Source organism: Semicossyphus pulcher, unplaced genomic scaffold, assembly GCF_022749685.1.
Source record: "Semicossyphus pulcher isolate SPU_LCO1_2020_fin unplaced genomic scaffold, fSemPul1.0.p SCAF_7, whole genome shotgun sequence".
NCBI classification, from domain to species: Eukaryota; Metazoa; Chordata; class Actinopteri; order Labriformes; family Labridae; genus Semicossyphus; species Semicossyphus pulcher.
This window is the reverse complement of record NW_027211748.1, coordinates 5,174,637-5,194,030: the sequence shown is the minus strand read 5'-3', so window position 1 is coordinate 5,194,030 and position 19,394 is coordinate 5,174,637. Positions and strand designations below refer to the sequence as shown.

Genomic DNA, 19,394 nt, shown 5'->3' with positions numbered 1-19,394 from the left:
TGTATCAACATCTTCTGTCAATGTATCTTAAAGGGTCAAAGGTTATGGAGAAGAAATTAAAACATACAGACATACAAGATCAGTTTATGTATTGGGTCATATTGACTCACAGCAGTGGTTCCCAAAGTGGGGTGCAGGGCCTACTGAAGGGGTCATATGATACAGGTGTAACGATTAGAGTGGAATCGCTTTATTTTGAAGGGTCAAAAGGAAAAATGTGGGAACGACTGCTTAAGATAAGACACGTCTTTAATTTATTTTTTGATATACTTTGTTTTATCAATTTGAATAAATAAAAGTATGATGGTGACTTTATATGATGCTAGTGTTCATTTTGGTGTGGATATATGTAACAGAAAATCCGATGAAAACATTTTCCTGATTAAACCACAAAAGAAATGTAGTGGCACACCTGAGCTGTGTCCCAGTCCACGGAGGATGCTCCATTCATAGCCTGCTTAGACCATTAAAGCTGAACTGGAATGAGACGGTCTGGTCTACCCTTGCGTCACCAAACGCCGTTCCTGTCGCCTAGCAACAGGTAGCTAGCGGGCTAACTAGCAAGCATAAATGACGTTGAGTAAGTTAACTATGACGGAGTATTAGGGCCACATTGAGAGGAAAAAGTCCTAAGATTTCGAGAATAAAGTCGTAATTATATGAGAAAAAAAGTTATAATATTACGAGAATAAAGTGGTTAGCCATTATCTTATTCTGAAGGGTAATATCAGAAGAGCAGCCAGTCGCCTGTGCGCTAAAATGACGAAGATCACATTTTCAAATAAAAAATCCTGATAGTTGTGACAAAGTGGTGCTGATGTTCCGAATGATTAAATATTTCGTATTTGTGAACCTATACTGATGTATAGAGCTGTATAGTGTGCTCACGCATTACTAGGCAGGAGATTTCACATGTTCTCGTGAGGTACATGCATGCTATGCTTCAATGCTACCGGGTGTGTTCATACAGCTCCAGCTCAAGTTGTGATTGCCTCCAGTGCGATCATTTACAAGTATAATTTCACAAGATGTTCACTGTGAAGATATACTTCACACGTTCCTCATTTTAGTGCAGGCGGCTGACTGCTCTTCTGATATTTATAACATTTAGGCTAACAACAGTCTAAAATTACGACTTTATTCTCGTAATATAACAACTTTATTCTTACTATTACGTCTTTTTTCTCGTATTTTTACGACTTTATTGTCATAATATTACGACTTTCTTCTCTTCTGACTTGTGTTTCCTGGATGTGTCCTGGATGTTATGTTTGCCATTTTTATTATTCAAATTAAATCTGTCCTTGTTCTCTGTTTTTGAGTAGTGCATAAAAAGTCCTGTTGGTTTTTCTGGGCTGTAGATTGCTTTTGGTGTTGACCTCGGTCAGTCACAGAACGATCTTTTTATATCAACACAGATTTTGGCAAGAGTTTAGTCATCCTGATAATGAAAACTTTGTTGTAATGCCAGAGTCTTGTAAATGAATAACCAACTCACATTCATGCTGTTGCTACACACTAAAGCTTTCTTAATGTCACAATGGGAGGTTGTGACCCCAAACTCTTCTGTATTGTGTTGTCAAAGCCCTTAATAAACTCTAGAGGGCAGTATTGATCTGTTTACCATCCGCTGTTAGCTGCTTGTATAATTAGATTTGAGAAATTATGTTTGTTTTGTAAACAGACACTTCCTTAAAACCACTTCTATATGCGGCATGTGCTGCTAATGAGCCTCTAATTGGTCCCTTCACACACTCAGCTTTTAAAAAGGGTAAATTTTCCTCCTGAAATAGAGCTAAGTGTGTCTGCGATGAGAGATATCATCATTCTTTTTGCATATCATTGCTACTTGCACAGCTGCAGCCCTGCACAGAAGGACAAACTGCTCCCATAACACCTCAATACATCCTGCCACCCACACACGCACACACACACACACACATACACACAAGGCTCTTTGTGACTGGGCCTGCAGCCTTGACAGTGATCTCCCTGCACATGTGTGAAGGAGCGTCTTCAGTTACCCCCCTCCCCACCCTGCCTTTGCACACACATGAGTCTGAAAAGTTATTTTGGGCCTTGAAGCACCCCTGTAACTCTGTGCTTCCACTGAAATAACAGGAGGAGTTAAGATTCCCCCCTCCCACACTGCCCCTGTGGACCCTTCCCCATGTCAACTGACGGGGGATTTCCCTCCAAACAGCCCCGACTCTCCACGCTGTCGCTTTAGTTTGGACTCTTGTTTTGAAACAATGGACAACAGTCCTCTGCAGGTGATGACCGTCCCCACAGCCCCCTACCCTGACCAGAGACCCGGCACCAGCGGCCTGAGGAAGAAGGTGTACGTGTTCCAGTCCAGGAGGAACTACCTGCACAACTTCATCCAGAGTATCTTCTCCTCCATCGACCTGCGTGACCGCCAGGGGTCAACCGTGGTGGTGGGTGGGGACGGACGCTTCTTCAACCGGACTGCTATCGAGGTCATTGGGCAGATGGCAGCTGCCAACGGGGTCAGTGTCAGCATGAGTGTGCGTTTGTTTTTGTGTGCATGCTGGTTAAGTGTACGTCTGTGTGTAAGTGTGACCTGATACCATCACCTGTTATCATCACATTGTCGTCATTGGTTGTTTCAACTGAAGTGTTATTAGGAAACTACAAGGAAACACTTATGAGAAGTGGCTGTATTAAAAGAAAATATCACTAATTTGATTATATTTAATATTAATAATAAATTATGTATTATAGACCAATTAAAGAAACACATTTAATCCAAATGCAAATAGTCCAAACAGAACATTCACAGTGGTAGACAGGTCTTTAAGTAAATCAATTATAACAAGTTAGCAGGCCCTCAGAGAGCTCAGACCTCCACCTACTAAAGCTTTTTTGTTTAATGGGAAAGGCTACAAGCGGCATTCAGACTCGGGTCAAATGACTCTGCAGTAGACCCGGGTAATTATCACCTCGGCTCCGATCGGCATTGATGGGAACACAAAACCCGTGTTGACACACTAATCTCCGCCCCCTTTCCAGCGCAATGCTATGCTCTGTCAGTAACTTCTGCGACTCCTTGTCAGCTACAAATTCAACCCGTCTCCGTCTGAGCAGCGCTTGAACATCGTTCCAAATTTGTCAGCTCCGAGTTTGATATATAGACTGAATGAGTAATAGATACAATAAAGACCTAACCACCATAACATCTTCACAGTTCACTAACCCCGTCTGTGGTGCGTCTGCGTTCCGACGCAGCAGCAAAGAGACAGTATACTCCACTGGCAATGGGAACAGAGACAATCGGTATCAATAAGCGGGTCTTCCCGGGTCTGAAAAACCTGTGTCAACGCGCTAATTTCAGTGGGAAAGGTCTATAATTTGCGAGCACAGCCACTATATAAGTCTGGACATATTTACAACACTATATTTCCAAGGTCAAGAATACACTTCATGCTGATGGAAAAGTTTCTTTTACAACTTTAACTAAAAACATATATGTGTTTGTGTGTGTTGTAGCCTTGCTATTAGCGTGGCTTTAGGGATTTGATTTTGATGACTTGATTTTGTCAATCATGGTCCCCAGAGGAGTAATGTTTATGACCTCTGGGATCTGCTAAGTTTTTCTCTAACGCCACCAGGAGGATCACGTTTGTGGTTTTGAGTGAAATTTCTCAAAAACAATTTGACAGTTCGCCTTGCAGTTTTATACTCGCCATCATTTTCCCCTCTGGTTGAGTTCTAATAAAACTTCCTCTGTCTTCAGGCTCCAACATTAAGGTAAAGCAAGAATATGGTCAGGAAAGGCTACGGTAAAGATAAGGTCAGCTAAGGCTAATGTCAGGTCTTTATACTTTACATGAGTTCATGACCAAAGAATCACAAACCCGATGATATTCAATATAGCCTCAGCTGAACTTTGTCTTTATTGTTAGCATGCTAACACAGTCCAAATAAGACAATGATGTTACATGCTAACATTAGCAAGATTAGTTTTATCATTATTAGAATGCTGCATACTGATGTTAGCTTTCAGCCTAAAGCCCTATTGTGAAACATAGCTGCTAGCATAGCAGCTATGTTTCACTGCTAACATAGCATTTCTTATCATCATGTTTACTTCAGAAATATTCTGATTAAAACTCCAAAACATGTGTTTGAATTTGACAGCTGAATATACTGTTTCATTTCGAATAATACATTTCATTTAAGGCTCTACAATAAATAATACAAAAATAAAGTACACATTTTACAGTACTGTAATGTTTTAAAATGGTTGTGTAAAATAACACATAGCCTGTTTAACACGTGCTGCTTTTTTCCTTTTCCCCAAAGCATTCATTTACAGCTGCAGTTAGCCATTGGCTAAGTTTCCTGATGTTTTCATCCTCTTGAAATAACATAGCCAGGTATAAACGGCCTACATCTGTGATTCATCAGAAATGCCAGACAGTCAGAGTAGAAAATACAATGCAGTGCAACACAAGAACAATGTAACACTGAAATATTAGAGGATAATTGTGGCCTAACAGCAGCAGGCATCTGCAGTAACTCCTGGCTACTCTGAGCTCTACGTGGTCCTCAGGCTTACAATACATAAGCTTTAAACCTTGCGTGCTTTTCTGGTCGGATGAAATACTTTGAGGGATTTAAAACACACTTACTGGTAGGATAAGTTGCTTTTTTTGTACCCCGACAGTTGTTCAAACTCATGACAAATTATGCCACACAAACATAACACAGCAAATCAGATGCTTTCCCTCCCCTCTCCCACTCAGATAACTTAAGACACACACTCATGCCAGCCAGCTCACGCACACCTGTGTGACATTTCTCCAGGTGGGTCGGCTCATCATTGGACACCACGGGATAATGTCCACGCCGGCCATCTCCTGTGTGATCCGGAAATACAAAGCCATCGGAGGCATCGTCCTCACTGCCAGCCACAACCCCGGAGGACCTGACGGAGACTTTGGCATCAAGTTCAACACTGCAAACGGAGGTACGGTTACTGGAGAGGAGGAAGCATGCAGGGGCATCAGCCAAGTGAAAAATAGTGTTACGAGAGAAGTCCGAAAGACATTTAACAAGTGTGCAGGCCTCATTCAGATATGTGGCACACACAGTACTCAGATTGAGTTAAAGACTTTGTAAAGACATATCTGGAACAAAGTTCAGGCACATCAACAAAGTCTGTTTATCGTCATCATTACGTTATCACGGGAAAACGGAGTAAATAAAATGTATGGATGCATGTCTGCTTAGGGCTTCTGAACAAATCACATGTAATATCAGAGACTTTCTCCTGCATCCAGGCCCAGCCACGGAGTCTGTCACAAACAAGATCTTTCAGATCAGCAGGACTATCGAAGAGTTTGCCATCTGCCCCGGACTGAGGGTGGATCTGACAACACTGGGCAAACAGACGTTTGATCTGGAGAACAAGTTCAAACCCTTCACAGGTGAAGTGTTGCTTTAGTCTGTCAACCATCACTTGTCACTTCAATTCAAGATAAGAGAGACGCAGTGAGAGAAAAAATACCTGTAGATGGATACTAGAGCACCGACAACATGGCCCCTGAATGTTATTTGATGGCTAGATGTGTAAATACAAAATGTTTTAATGACTTACTTTACCAACTGCTCATGTGACACATTTTGTTGTTTTGAAGTTATCATTAATTGTCCAGCCAGCTAAGCATTAATCTTGTTTATGAAGTGATTTCGTAGATTAATAATACAGAATTGTGTCTCATTTGTCGCCTTGTCAGTTGAGATTGTGGACTCTGTGGAGTCGTACGCCAATTTGTTGAGGAACATCTTCGACTTTGCTGCTCTGAAGGAGCTTCTATCTGGTAAAAACCACATCAAGATACGGCTGGATGCCATGCATGGAGGTGAGACAATATTTATTATGACAAACATTACATTGTTGTTATAATAAGCAGAGTTGTAGTGCCGTAGATGGTCATGGTGGGTTCATTTTAAATAATGTTTGTTCATAACATACGGTCATATCTTTAAAGTGATCATCTTGAAGACATTTAAATAAATGTGAGCCTATGGCCCACTGATGAAAGCCTTTTTGCAGAATTATGGACTGTGTTTCTGGTGCGACTTTCGCAGAAAAAATCACAAGCAGCCCAGTTAGTGACACGTTTTCACCTGAGCGTGGTTGGTCTGCCAGAGAGGGTAGGCGGAGCTAAGCGGCTGCTTTTCCGGTCTCTGCAAGTGTTGCGAGTAAACAGTAATCTACTATGGCTGAACAAACAAAGAAAAGATGGATGACTACAGATACAACTTCAAAAATAAGTGAAAATCCAAAGAAAAAGAAACAAACTCGACGCTCAGATGAAGCAAACAGTCTGAAAAGGAAAGCGACCGTCAGCCAGGAAAATCAAGAGTTACAACCGGAGCCAACCGTGGACGTCACACGAGATTGTAACTTTAACATGTATAGTGATCTTAAAAGAGTAATGTTATCTTATGAATACAGTGGTGTTTAAAGTTCAAGATTTCCCTCTGAAATGTTCTGCAGTCTAGTAAAACTATTAAGTAGCTTCAAATTGAAAAGCTCAAGGAAAATTGAAATGCCTCACCATTGTGCAAACATGTTCGAAACATGAGTAAATGTATTAAGGTGCCACTGCAAAGAGTGCAAAGTGTATTCAGATTCACGGACTCATATGTCCTCAGGCAAAACAACAACATGTTCAAATCCAAATGTTTGCCTAAGGTCAAACTGTGATGGACATCTGAAACGACCAGACAGATCAATCTGTTTGGCCTCTCAGTCACAAACTATCCAAATATTGCATCATGTTTTGGTGAATCCATTGAGACAGCTGCCTATCAATCATTTAGCTTTACAAATCCAAACCATTCACTACATGACAGTGATGGCTGGGTGGCTAAAGCTATTTAGAGCATCTCTAAACATTGAAACTGACACTAATGGTCCCCACTTACCCCTTGCCACATCCACAACGCTATGGCACCACCACAACAACAACAACCCTACCATAACCCTCCCACAGGAAGTCATGGCCAGTATTGTTACTGATAGGGTATGTATTTTGACCACATGCCACATAATAATGTCTCATATTACTGCGGCTTTCTCTTTCTGTCACTGTCAATCACTCTGAGAGCAAAGTGACTTAAGAAGGTTTGATGACTTTAGATAAACAGGAACATGTTTAAGAATAGTTTGACATTTGGAAAATGATCTTATTTTTTTCTTGTTAAAAGATAGATAAGAAGCTGGAAATGCTACTACTTTAGTTTTGTATAATAAAACCTGTAGCCACAACTAGCATCTAGTTAGCTTTGGTTAGTATAAAGAGTGGAAACAGGGACAAGCAGCTAGCGTGTCCTCGTTCAAAATCCACCTACCAGCTTTCTAAAGCATGCTTATTGACATAAATTACTTGCTTGTTTAATTTGTACAAATAATAGCCTACTGTGCTCAGCCAGTAAATTGCCCTCTATATAACTAAAATTCATCGTTATAACTTCAGATAGAGCTAGGCTAGATGTTGCCCTGGCTGTGGTACAACTGAGGGGCTGCTTCCTTCGAAGGATGCGGTCTACGGAGGATGAGTCATTCTTAGCCTGTGTAGACGCTGAGGCCAAACTGAACCGTCTGGTCTACGGAGGATGGACCAGCTGTTTCCTCTCTTAACCTCGTGCCACCAAACCAACGCCAGTCCTGTGGCCTAGCAACAGCTAGCGAGCTAACTAACTAACATAACTAACCTGACGCAACTTAACCTTTTATTTTAAAGATAATTTGTTTCAAGGCCCTTTTTGTTTTTTTTTAACATTTGTATAGTAGCTATTCGATTGAGTTGAACCAGAAACGTTAACATTTAAAGTGTATTCCTGTATGCCATTTAAGAGTCTGCTATCTCATTTGAATTGGCGCGCAATGAATCTCGGGATACCTTGTGCTGCGAAGGATGCACCTGATGGATCCTTCATGGCCCGGGAAAAGGAGAAGCATTGTCACATCTGAAGGAGCCTTCGAAATGGGACAGCCTTCGACGCACCGCTGTGACGCAGTCTGGCTTTAAATACGTCCTTCAAAGCACTGGAGTGGTTCCCAACCTTTTTTCCTTGGAGCCCCCGATTGTATCTGAGAAATGCTGAGCCCCCCTAGCCCGCACACACGTACACCAAAACAATAAAGTGATTAATTCCAAATCTTTATTGGCAAAGTAGTTCTTTGTAGTTTTAGTTTATCAAAGTTATCTTAAGTTATTATAATGAACTCTTAGCTAAATTTGAATATGTGGATGTAGGCATTTCTGCATGTAGGAATATATGTCAAAAATATATCTGTATGCATACATGCGTGTATGTATGGATGAGTATATTTTTTTAATAGTTGAACAAACTTTTGATTATCAAGTAAGTGCTTTTTTAATGATTTTATTTAACATGTGCAAATCTAATCTGGACAATCTCAGTGCAGACAAAGCCTCGCGCACTCCCAGCAATCTTTGGCGCCCCCCTAAGGGGGAAACGGACCCCAGGTTGGGAACCACTGCTTCAAAGGATGCAGCCCCTGGATTAGGACACAGCTCCTATTTCCTATTGTGACGCTAAGCTAACAGACTAACCCGTATTTTTTCCCCCTGATTGAATTGCACTTTTAATTACACATATGGTGACACTGAAATGACATAACTAGAAGGACTAATGATCAAAATGACTTATAAGTGATGTATGTTTGCCTTTAGTTTACCACTGAAACCCTAAAGAGACAGTCCTGCATGCTTACATTCACAGAACGGACGGTCAGCTTTCAACATGGCTAGACTTGAAGTAATTATCACCTCTTTTAATACTCTTTGCATCATCATTTACATCATGTGTAACACTCAAATTCAACGGGATCACAAAATATCTGTCTCTCGTATTAACTACCTTACATATAAACTCCATAAAAGGGGAGGGTCCATCAGAAGTGGAGGGACTGTCCATGTATCAATCTTCTCATGTAACTCTTGGCAAAAAAATAAGTGACTGTATTTCCTAAAATGTTGAAATGTTGCATCAAACAGAGCAAAGCAGGCTGACATGTCAGTGCAAGTGAATACACCATCATTGTCTTTGTAGCAGTCTCTCTCACCATTGTCTCTGTCTGCTCCTCAGTGGTGGGTCCGTATGTGAGGAGAATACTCTGTGAGGAGCTTGGCTGTCCGGCGAACTCTGCCATCAACTGTGTCCCCCTGGAGGACTTTGGGGGTCAACACCCAGACCCTAACCTGACCTACGCTGCAGACCTGGTGGACAGCATGAGGGACGGACAGTATGACTTCGGAGCAGCATTTGATGGTGATGGGGTGTGTGTACTATTATTAGTCCCTCACTTAAGATTTTCTTTAATAAAATAAAGTAAAAAGCAATCTCATAATATTTCCATTCACATTCTGAAGGGTCTGAACCTGAGGCCTTGGCCTCTGACCTCTGTCTGCCTGTTGCTTTCTAGGACCGTAACATGATCCTCGGTAAGCACGGCTTCTTCGTCACCCCGCCTGACTCTGTGGCTGTGATCGCTGACAACATCTTCTGCATACCGTACTTCCAGCACACAGGGGTGAGAGGCTTCGCCCGCAGCATGCCCACGAGTGCAGCCTTAGACAGGTAAAAAATAAGAGCACCCTGGCTTTCGTATGGCTGATGAAACAAATGAGGCAGCAGCTTTCCAAGTTGATGTTTGAAAGGATCGCTGAGCTTTCTCAGAACTGTCTCTCCTTTTATTTCCTGCAGAGTAGCCAAGGCAACAAAAATAGAGTTATATGAAACTCCCACTGGGTGGAAGTTCTTTGGGAACCTGATGGATGCAGGACGACTGTCTCTGTGCGGAGAGGAAAGCTTTGGTACAGGTACAGAATCCCCTCGTCGAGTTTTGGATCAAACAATGCACCATTTCAAATGAAATAGACCAGACAGGGGAAATAACACTCTAGTTTAATTCTGATATCGTACATATCGTCTTCCAGGCGGAGATCATATCCGTGAGAAGGATGGGCTTTGGGCCGTGCTGGCATGGCTGTCCATCCTAGCCTACAGAAGGCAGAGTGTGGAGGATATTCTTAAGGACCACTGGCTGAAATATGGAAGAAACTACTTCACCAGGTGAGGAGCAGAAACACCTTTACGTTGTTTGTTTGTCTATATTTAAAGTTGTACTCAGTAATTATATATATATATATATATATATATATATGTAATTTAAATACAGTAGATGCAGAAAAAGGTTAAGAAGATACATGAAGGACATGACTGACACCTAGTGGAAGATAAGTGTCATTACATATTCTGCCTTGCAATGTGCAGGAACTCTGTGAATTATTATCCAGTGTTTTCCCAAAGTTTTCCCACATTTTGGATTTACCTATGTTGAAGCAGCTTCCTGATGTAACCCCATATATCATCAGCATGAGGATTATATTGTTTTATATTTTATAAAACATTGAAAACCCTGCAGTTGCCATACAAATACTTTTCTTCTAACTTGATAAACTATCAGAAAAACATTGGCAAATAAATGCATATACTGTGGGTGTTGCAGCTGCTTTACTAAAGACAAAAACTATTAAAATATTACTTATTGTCAATTTTGTGACTGTTTTAACCACCTAAAATAATAAAATAAAATAAAAATAAAATAATATACAAACATACAACAAAGCAGCACTCATGTGCAAAGATGATTTGTTTTTTATCCAGATACGACTATGAGAATGTGGACATAGATGCAGCCTGTGAGATGATGGAGGATTTGGAGATCATGATCGCAGACAAGTCCTTCGTGAAGCAGAGGTTTGCTGTAGAAGACAAAATCTACCAGGTGGAGAAAGCAGACAACTTTGAGTACACAGACCCGGTGGACAGCAGCATCACCAGGAACCAGGTACACCACACACGCTGAGCTGTGCTCCTGTTAGGGTTTAATGTGAGCAGATAGTTGATGTAATCTGGTCATTAGGTATGATATATACACAGCTGTGTCTGCAGAGCCTATAAACGTCTGCTCTGGGCTGTTTTCTCTGCAGGGTCTGCGGATAATCTTCTCTGATGGATCTCGAATCATCTACAGACTTAGTGGGACAGGGAGTGAGGGGGCGACGGTTCGGATCTACATAGACAGCTATGAGAAGGAGCAAATCTTTGAAGACACACAGGTAAAATATTCAAGTCTGACAATTGCAGGATAACTTTGGTTAAAAGTGTGGAGGCCCTGAACAGCCGTACTTTCAATTATTCTTTTAATGTAGATAATTCAAGATCACAATTTAATTTTTTTGTCTTGAGATAACAAACTTGTTTTCTCATGACATGTATTATAATGTATTATTAGAAAACAGCTTCTGTTTTGTAGCGATCACAGGATTAGTATAATGAACTCCAAATTAATTGTCCGGTTGATTTGATCACATCTGATTTTGGCCTTCAAGAACACAGTCATAAATGGCTTTGGTGTAGCTCAGTTGGTAGAGCAGGTGCCCCATATACAGAGACTACAGTCCTTGACGAAGCGTCCCAGGCTCGACTCCCGCCCTCGGCCCCTTGCTGCACTCTCTTCTCCCAATATTTCCTGTCTCTCTTCAGCTGTCCTATAAATAAAGGCAAAAAGGGCCAGAAAATAATCGTAGAAAAACATCCCTGTCATGAGGTTTGGAAAGGATTTAAAACCTAACAGGGATTGAAGTACAGTCTGGGCATTTTCAGGTTAAATGGGCTGAGCTGTGGCTCGGTGGTAGAGCCGGTCGTCCCTCAGTTGGAATGTTGGGGGTTCGATCCCTGAGTCAGTCCCTACACACTCTACAGTCACATGTCGAAGTGTCCTTTGGCAAGGCCCCGGGTATGTAATGTAATGTGTATAGATGCTGATTGGAGATTGGCACCAGTGTGTGAAAGAGTGAGTGAAAGGGTGAATGTGACATGTAGTGTAAAAGTGCTTTGAGTGCTATATAAGTACAGTCCATTTACCATTTCAATCAGGTGGTACAACTGTTAAGTCATTATCATCGTCGTGCATACTGGTATCCTGATCTCTGATAAACATTATAAATATGAAGAATAAATGACTATTTGTTATGTTTGTATGTGATAATGGAGCATAAACTTGAGATAATGAAATACTAAAGTCATGATCTCAAGATAACAGCTCACATTTTTTTGTTGCAAGCATGGGTGTACTCAATTTCCGTACTAAATAACCAATACTTTCACAATACTGATAAACAGTCCTTGTGATTTGCATGAGACACGTCTTCATGCACTATGTGATGTGTTGAAAGTGCTGTGCCACTGAAAGGAAGCTTCACATACCCTGCCCTCATCTTTTAATCAACACATATATTTAAGTAAGAAAATACGTCTTAGTTATAGACCTAGTTAATATGTTACACCAACTTATACTTCACTATTCACGAGGAAATCCACAGTGGCACATGGCAGTCAGGTGTTCAGTCTCTCACTGTCGTCTTTGTTCGGTGCAGGTGATGCTGGCACCGCTGGCAACCATCGCTCTGAAGATCTCCCAGCTCCACCACAGGACAGGACGAAGCGGCCCGTCAGTCATCACATGATTCCTCTCGTATGTTACTCCATCGTCGCTTCAGTGAGGCCCTTTTTGTTTTTTCCTTCCAGATTTTTGTATTAAATGAGCTTTTATTCCAAATGTATCTGTAAACATGCAGTAGTTTGCTTTTTAGGCTTGAATATATTCTCTCTGTACCACATTAAACTGCTTTCTACTTTTGGTTCATGTGTGGCTTGTGTGTGTTTATTACAGAGCAGCAAACACCTTTACTCTCTGGTGTTGTCAATGTTTTTAAATCTGGCTTTTTCATTTATGTTATTTCAAATTTTTTAACAAATTCTTTTAAACAAATGAGTCACAAGCAAAAACAGCAGCAGGGTTTCGAAGTCATCAACCTTCCTTGTGCTCAAGACAGATAATATTGACTTCCTATTAAACGCATGCGGCTCTGAAACAGCGGTTACATTTCCTCTTTGATGCTCTTTTATAACACTGTGTTTTGTCACATTGTTTTACGTAATGGGGCTGCATGTGCAAACCCCGGAAGTCAGTTTGTGGTTTTGGATAAAGCAGCACTAAAGAGCAGTTTGAAGATAAAAGAAAGTGAAAATACAGTTTCCTCACATGGATCACATTTCCTCAAGCAACCAGCGTTCATTTTAAAGAGAAGAACTGGGTGTTTCCTGCCATGAAGCCTCAAATTATTATTTGCATCAGCCGCACTCCTTCATTCAGGGAAATTAAAACTCATCAGCGAATAACTACCTGAAATTGCAGTTAAATGTGTGGTGCTGCAGGATGTGTGACAGCATGCCAGCTCACTCGAGTGTAGACACAAACACATCAGGAGCATACCTCCCAACCCTGTGTAAGGTTTTACCTGAACTACATCTTCTTTGCTGCAGGATACATCTGAGGCCTTAAAGGTACCATCTTAAAAAGCTTTTTTTCCCAGCTCTGGTGGTTACATGATTTCCATCCAGACAGCAGCATCAGTCTGCTTGCATCTGGTCCCGCTCTGTGATCACTCATGCCCTTTGAAGTTCTGTGCCTGTCTCCTGGTTTCATCCCCATATTACACTGAACCTGAAGCACAAAGAGAGGGAGACACACTGAGTTTGGCTCTGGTTCATCATCATCAGAGCTCCTCTTTTTGAGCTCCACTAAACATGTTCAGGGAAAGAAAAATTCTCTCAGAGAAATATAAACAGTAACAATGCTTAGGCATCATAATGTCTTAACAAATTAAGATGTAAGAGAGTGAATCATGTGTTAATGGAGGGGGAGATAAAGTGTACAAGATACAAATGTTTTGAAATGACTGAATTTGTACTGCATTTTGACTGTAACTCTGTTGTATTTTAAAGTCCCATTGTGAGAGTGAGTCAGCATGCCCATCCAGGGCCCTGGTACACCTGTACTTTCCCTGCTGTGACATGTCACAATGTTCTTTGTTAAAATTGGGGCCTAGTAACAAAATTACTGCCACATTTCCACCATTTTTTCAGAGTCATCCTCCCTCAAATCTTTTAAAGCAAATACATGAAACCTGTTCACTTCAGATACTTTAGCATTTAACACAGTGATGGAAAAAGAAGTATTCCAGTCCTTTCAATACAGTAAACATTGCAACACAACAATTTAAAAATACTCATTACAAGTAATAATCCTGCTTTAAAATTTGTGTTAAAGTACAAAATTCGTATCAAAAGTAAAAGTAATCCATGCAGCAAAAATGAGTGAGTGTGAGTCTTTCTGATAGCATTGTGTTCAAACACCATTTTCATGTCCTGGCAGGTGGCTAGCTATGGTGTGTATTTTGACTACTTAACCAACTGTTAGGTAGTTCATTGTATTATATTTTTTATGTATTATATATCTATGAGATATCTTTGTGTTTTATGTAAAAAGTTAACCACTAACATAAAGAGCTGCAGCTGAAACAGTGGAGGAAACTAATATTTTAAGTGAAATTGTTAGGAGAACTATTTAGCCTAGAATGGAATGTAAAAATGTACAATATCCTCCTTACACACTTCACTGATAAGCTCCCAGCAGCTAAAGCTTCATGCCCTCGTGCTCCTCGTCACGCGGAATGACCGTGGGAGCAGACTGTAAAATGACAGAAAATGTGAATAATCTGCCTGTAAGTGGCTAATAATGGGGATCATGTTATTGATGATGGTGATGAAGATAAAAAGTCGCCAGCACCTGGTGGTATTCAGGTGTGTCTGCCAATGTCTGCATGTGCAGTACACGTTGGTAATAATGGGTAAGACCAGAGCCGTATAAAAGCCTCTTTTATACGGCTCTGGGTAAACCGCCCCAATAGCAGGCACTGCGGGCAGACAGCTGAGGCACTGTAGCTTTAAGACGGTCACGTGACGTCACAGAAGGAAAAGTCGATGGAGGAAGCAGGAAGTTCGTCTACCAAGAAGGAGAGCACATAAACAATACACAAAGAACAAAAATCAGACAGTGTAAAACAAATATCGCAATGGCCGGCATAAAAGGTATTTGAATTTATGCTCTCGTGAATTACTTGACAGTTAAAAGTTCATTAAGTAACGCAAACGTTGTTTTTTTGCGCTAATGCTTCAAAAACTTTGTTAGCTTTGTTTCAACATTAATGAGAACCTTTGCTGAATCATTTCGAAAGCTATCAGTGCAACGCTGTACAAGGACATAAAGATGTTTAACAAGCTATCTAGTTCCATTATTAAGCTGTTAGGCTGTAAAAAAGTTTTGCTTTTTTCTTGACAGGAACCCTTAATGTTGAGCATTTATTAGCTAGGTGAAGCCTAGCTTTTACCTGTGCTGTATTTTTGGACTAATGCATCTTCGCTAATTCAATGTAATGTTTCTCTTCTTTCAGCACTGGTTGGTTTGTCCTTCAGTGGTGCCATTGGACTTACATTTCTTCTGCTGGGCTGTGCACTGGAACAGTATGGGTAGGTATTTAACTATTGGATGATGAAAATTTGACTTGACTTTTGTTATTATGAGGCTTTAGGAGATTAATATTAATTTAGGTATTAAGTTAAATGGCACTTAGCAACAGCAGTTAACAAGAACAACTACACCCTAAAGAGGTACTCTGAAAGGGGTGCTCTAGCAGATAAGCATTGCGGTGATTATAAAGTTGAGGGTCTTCTAAAAGGCATATTAAAACAGTATGTTTAGAATCAGTGCTTCAAAGTAATCGATATTTATCCTAGTATGAATGAAGCATCAGAAATGCCTAATCTCACATTTTAATTAGAACCCCCTTGCCCTTTAAAATGCCATCTTTTATCTCACCACATGCTCCACGTTTTAATGCAGATTTTCTGCTGAATCTTTTTAACTTACGCCCGAGCTGAAATTACTCATGTAAGTTATTTCTCCAGACGTTTAACATCTCCTCCAGAGCCACAGAAGTCATACTTTGTTTATTACAGGCCAAATTATTTTCATTTGTAAAAGAAATCTATGGAGTATGCCTTTTAAAAATGTTCATTTTATACTATATATATTTGAATTGAGTGTTTTTTAAATTTAGTGCAAGTAAAAATTACACATAACACATCCAACAATACATGTGACCAGTAGTGGGTAACTAGGTTTTCTTAATGAATCCCACTCTAACCTAAAGCAATTTTACCCCTATTTCATTTTGTACTATTGCACTTTATTATAGTTTTATTATTTTTTCTAAAATGAAATCACTTCTGAATTAGTTCTTGATTGTGCATTAAATGTATGTATCCTACCCAGCAGAATAATATTTCTTATCTGGCAACGCTTACCTGACACCTGAAATTCATACCACTGTATCTAATAACTGTTCTTCACCTCATTTTAGGGTATACTGGCCACTGTTTGTCCTGATTTTCTACATTTTAAGTCCCATCCCGACCTTCATATCCAGACGCCTCAGTGATGACACTGACTCCTCCAGCAATGCATGCAGAGAGCTGGCCTACTTCATAACAACTGGCATTGTGGTTTCATCTTTTGGGCTTCCCATTGTGCTAGCCCGCACTACCACAGTGAGTTCTCTCTCACCATGTCGAAATGTTTCCATACAGTAAATCCAGTTTCCATACAGTGCTGTCTGCACCATATCAATTTTATGTCACAACCAACAGAAGACAATGCATTTCTCAGTGTGGATATTTTCTCCAACAGATCCAGTGGGGGGCCTGTGGTCTGGTGATGACGGCCAACGCCGTCATCTTCCTCACCATCTTTGGCTTTTTTGTCGTGTTTGGAGGTGGAGACGACTTCAGCTGGGAGCAGTGGTAGAGAACCTTCTGACAGTGAACAGACAGAAGGATGGATGGATGGGTAGGTGGATAGTTGAATGGACAGACTGCAGACTGAGGGACAGTTGTCCTGCACTCAATTGGGGATGATGCTCATGTACAGTGTAGGCTGAAAAACGTCAAATTTACTGGGCATAATTCAGGTCGATTTTTTTTATAATAGGGGATATTAAGGTTGGAGACAACACTATGTACCCTATTAATGTGCCTTATGTCTGGGACCAGAGAGACAATGATGCCTATACCTCTCTTATGCTATTACCCCATCATTATCCACCTAAACCCATGTATTTTAGCTTGTCTCGCCTTTGTTTCAACCTCCAAATCACCCCACTCACTGCAGCTTCCTGCTACTTTATGCTTCAGTTATTTACTATCATAAAGGGATCCTAAAGAATAACTTTATTGTAACAAACACTGCCATGCTTACTTCATATCTGTCCTCGTTGCTCAAGGGGGAAGTGGCTATACTGATTAATGGCTTGCTTATTATGAGCAGTGTTTGCTGTGTAAAGTGTAACTGCAGGGCAAGTTATCTTAATCCATGCTTTCTGACAGCTAGTGTAAGTACTTCTAATCAGGTAAAGATATATATTTGTATGGAGGTGACGTGTTTGTTTGTTTTCTTTTTGCTACAAGAAGTTAAAGCGTTACTTTTTGTTTTGGTGCAATTGTTTACATTATCACCAAAGATCATTTTAGAGTGCAAAAATAGAGCATATTAAACATTGTTCTGATATTTTCTATGCAGCAACTTAGTGCTGAGGCATTGGAGAGTGCTGTGTAGTTAATATCATACATCACAGGGCCTATGTTTATATTCCTGCAGAATACAGAGAACTTTATGCTATTGACAAAGGCATTCTATTAACTTGTGAATCATATTTATACATGTTAAATGGTAAATACAGTACATGTATTTTTTTAGGCCTACAGGAGAGGGCTGTACCTGCAAACATATTAAGAAGTGCCTGCCATTCACAGTGTATATTTTGATGAATAGATAAATCACTGTGATTTGGTTTTGAGTCTGTTTATTTGTATGTATCATCATTATGGATGCACGATATTGGATTTTTGGCTGATTTCCGGTATGCCGATATTTTCCAACCCCTTTTGCTGATTTCAATACCGATATATTTAGGCACATGCTTTTTTCCCCCCACCTAATTGCAGAGAACATCAAGTCTCCCCTGTCGTAGAATTGATATCATGCCTACTCTTATTGTAGTGGCCCACTGGCAGATGCAGAAACAACAATACAATAACATAACAAAATACAAACAACAATAATACAGTGCTTTTTAAAATGTACACATTCACTGGGCAATACGAGAAAACTACTTAACTTAGGTAATGTACAAAATGCCATATTTATTTGTATGTAACATTTTCTTTTAAATAAAACTGATATATTCATACAACTTAGAGGCTTGGATGATGCTCTCCCTGAGACGTCCTGACAATAGCCACAACTAGGGCAAATTTGACCTATTGCACAGAAAAAATACATAAAATGAAATCAACCCTGCTGTCCCTTTCGGAAACTTTGAAAAACTGCCATACCGCAGACATCTAGCACCCTTCTTCACGTTTTATGGAAAAGGCATGGTGCAGGCAGTGCGCGCACACACACACCGCGTTAACATCGTAGCATTACATCAAGTTTTTTTAAGGAATCAGGCAGAATTAAAGCGTTGTTTTATCGGCGGAAAATATCGGCAGGAAAATGACATATCTGCCGATGCCAATATGTCATTTTCAAGCCATAATCTGCAGATAGGGATAACGTGCCGATAATATCTTGCATCCCTAATCATCATCAGGGGCCGTTGAAATCTGTTATTGTAAATCAATATTTAATCCTCATGTAGGTAACTGACTATTATTTAATATTTTACATGAGCCCAAATCATGGAGACTATCACAAACAAATCCTTTACTGCTTCTCAAGGGAAGATATTGATACTGTATGTCTCGAAACTGACATGTTCGATAAGAAAGTTTGTCTTTTCTATTGTGACTCCACTTCCCACACTAACAAAGTTCTAAAAGAATATTTTATACGCTCCTGACTGCATTGTGTTTCCCAACATTGATTAAAAATCTCTGTATAAACAAATATACAGGCTCTGTCTGTGTTACTGTTGACAATGTGAGGGGAGTGGATGGAGAACTTGATTTTCATTTGTGTAAAGCTTCTCTGCAGTGGCGATGGATGATGCATTCAAACAGACACCTGCACATTATTTATACAGGACTGCAGCAACACATAGTGACCATAGCAAACCTCTTAAAAGCCTCCAACAAAATGCAGATTGGAAATAAGGACAGTTGGTGTGTGGGTGAGTATTGTTTTGAGGTAAATTACATCAAAAATGTAAAGAAAACCCTGTAGGCTATAACTGCCAGAAGATGCATGTGTGAGCAGATGCTAAATAATTCCAATATTTTACAATATTCAACAAGCAGTGAGAAACACATCTTCGCATCTATTTTATTTTGCTCTTTCCATCTACACATAAATTTAAAATTGA

The 19,394-nt window shown here is 40.2% G+C and overlaps 2 protein-coding genes across 2 annotated transcripts; both read left to right on the top strand.

The window, feature by feature from the left end:
• Window positions 1-2,252: 2,252 nt before the first annotated feature.
• On the top strand, window positions 2,253-12,733 carry LOC138611549 (phosphoglucomutase-1-like). The gene is made up of 11 exons (XM_069684722.1): window positions 2,253-2,510; window positions 4,831-4,993; window positions 5,307-5,453; window positions 5,763-5,888; window positions 9,151-9,341; window positions 9,488-9,642; window positions 9,769-9,884; window positions 10,002-10,137; window positions 10,732-10,915; window positions 11,058-11,186; window positions 12,507-12,733. The coding sequence occupies exons 1-11, from the start codon at window positions 2,253-2,255 to the stop codon at window positions 12,594-12,596; spliced, it is 1,695 nt and encodes a 564-aa protein (XP_069540823.1). The 3' UTR covers window positions 12,597-12,733.
• A 2,219-nt stretch (window positions 12,734-14,952) lies between these two features.
• LOC138612212 (leptin receptor gene-related protein) lies at window positions 14,953-18,979 on the top strand. Its single transcript, XM_069685529.1, has 4 exons — window positions 14,953-15,063; window positions 15,426-15,501; window positions 16,395-16,581; window positions 16,721-18,979. Exons 1-4 carry the CDS (start codon window positions 15,048-15,050, stop codon window positions 16,835-16,837), a joined length of 396 nt encoding a protein of 131 aa, XP_069541630.1. The 5' UTR covers window positions 14,953-15,047; the 3' UTR covers window positions 16,838-18,979.
• Window positions 18,980-19,394: the final 415 nt, after the last annotated feature.

Coding starts and splice junctions, on each gene's coding strand:
- LOC138611549 (XM_069684722.1), top strand. CDS start 2,253: ATGGACAACAGTCCTCTGCAGGTGATGACCGTCCCCACAGCCCCCTAC. Junction 4,994..5,306: donor GTTCAACACTGCAAACGGAG/GTACGGTTACTG, acceptor TCCTGCATCCAG/GCCCAGCCACGGAGTCTGTC. Junction 9,342..9,487: donor CAGCATTTGATGGTGATGGG/GTGTGTGTACTA, acceptor GTTGCTTTCTAG/GACCGTAACATGATCCTCGG.
- LOC138612212 (XM_069685529.1), top strand. Junction 15,502..16,394: donor TGTGCACTGGAACAGTATGG/GTAGGTATTTAA, acceptor ACCTCATTTTAG/GGTATACTGGCCACTGTTTG. Junction 16,582..16,720: donor TGCTAGCCCGCACTACCACA/GTGAGTTCTCTC, acceptor TTTCTCCAACAG/ATCCAGTGGGGGGCCTGTGG.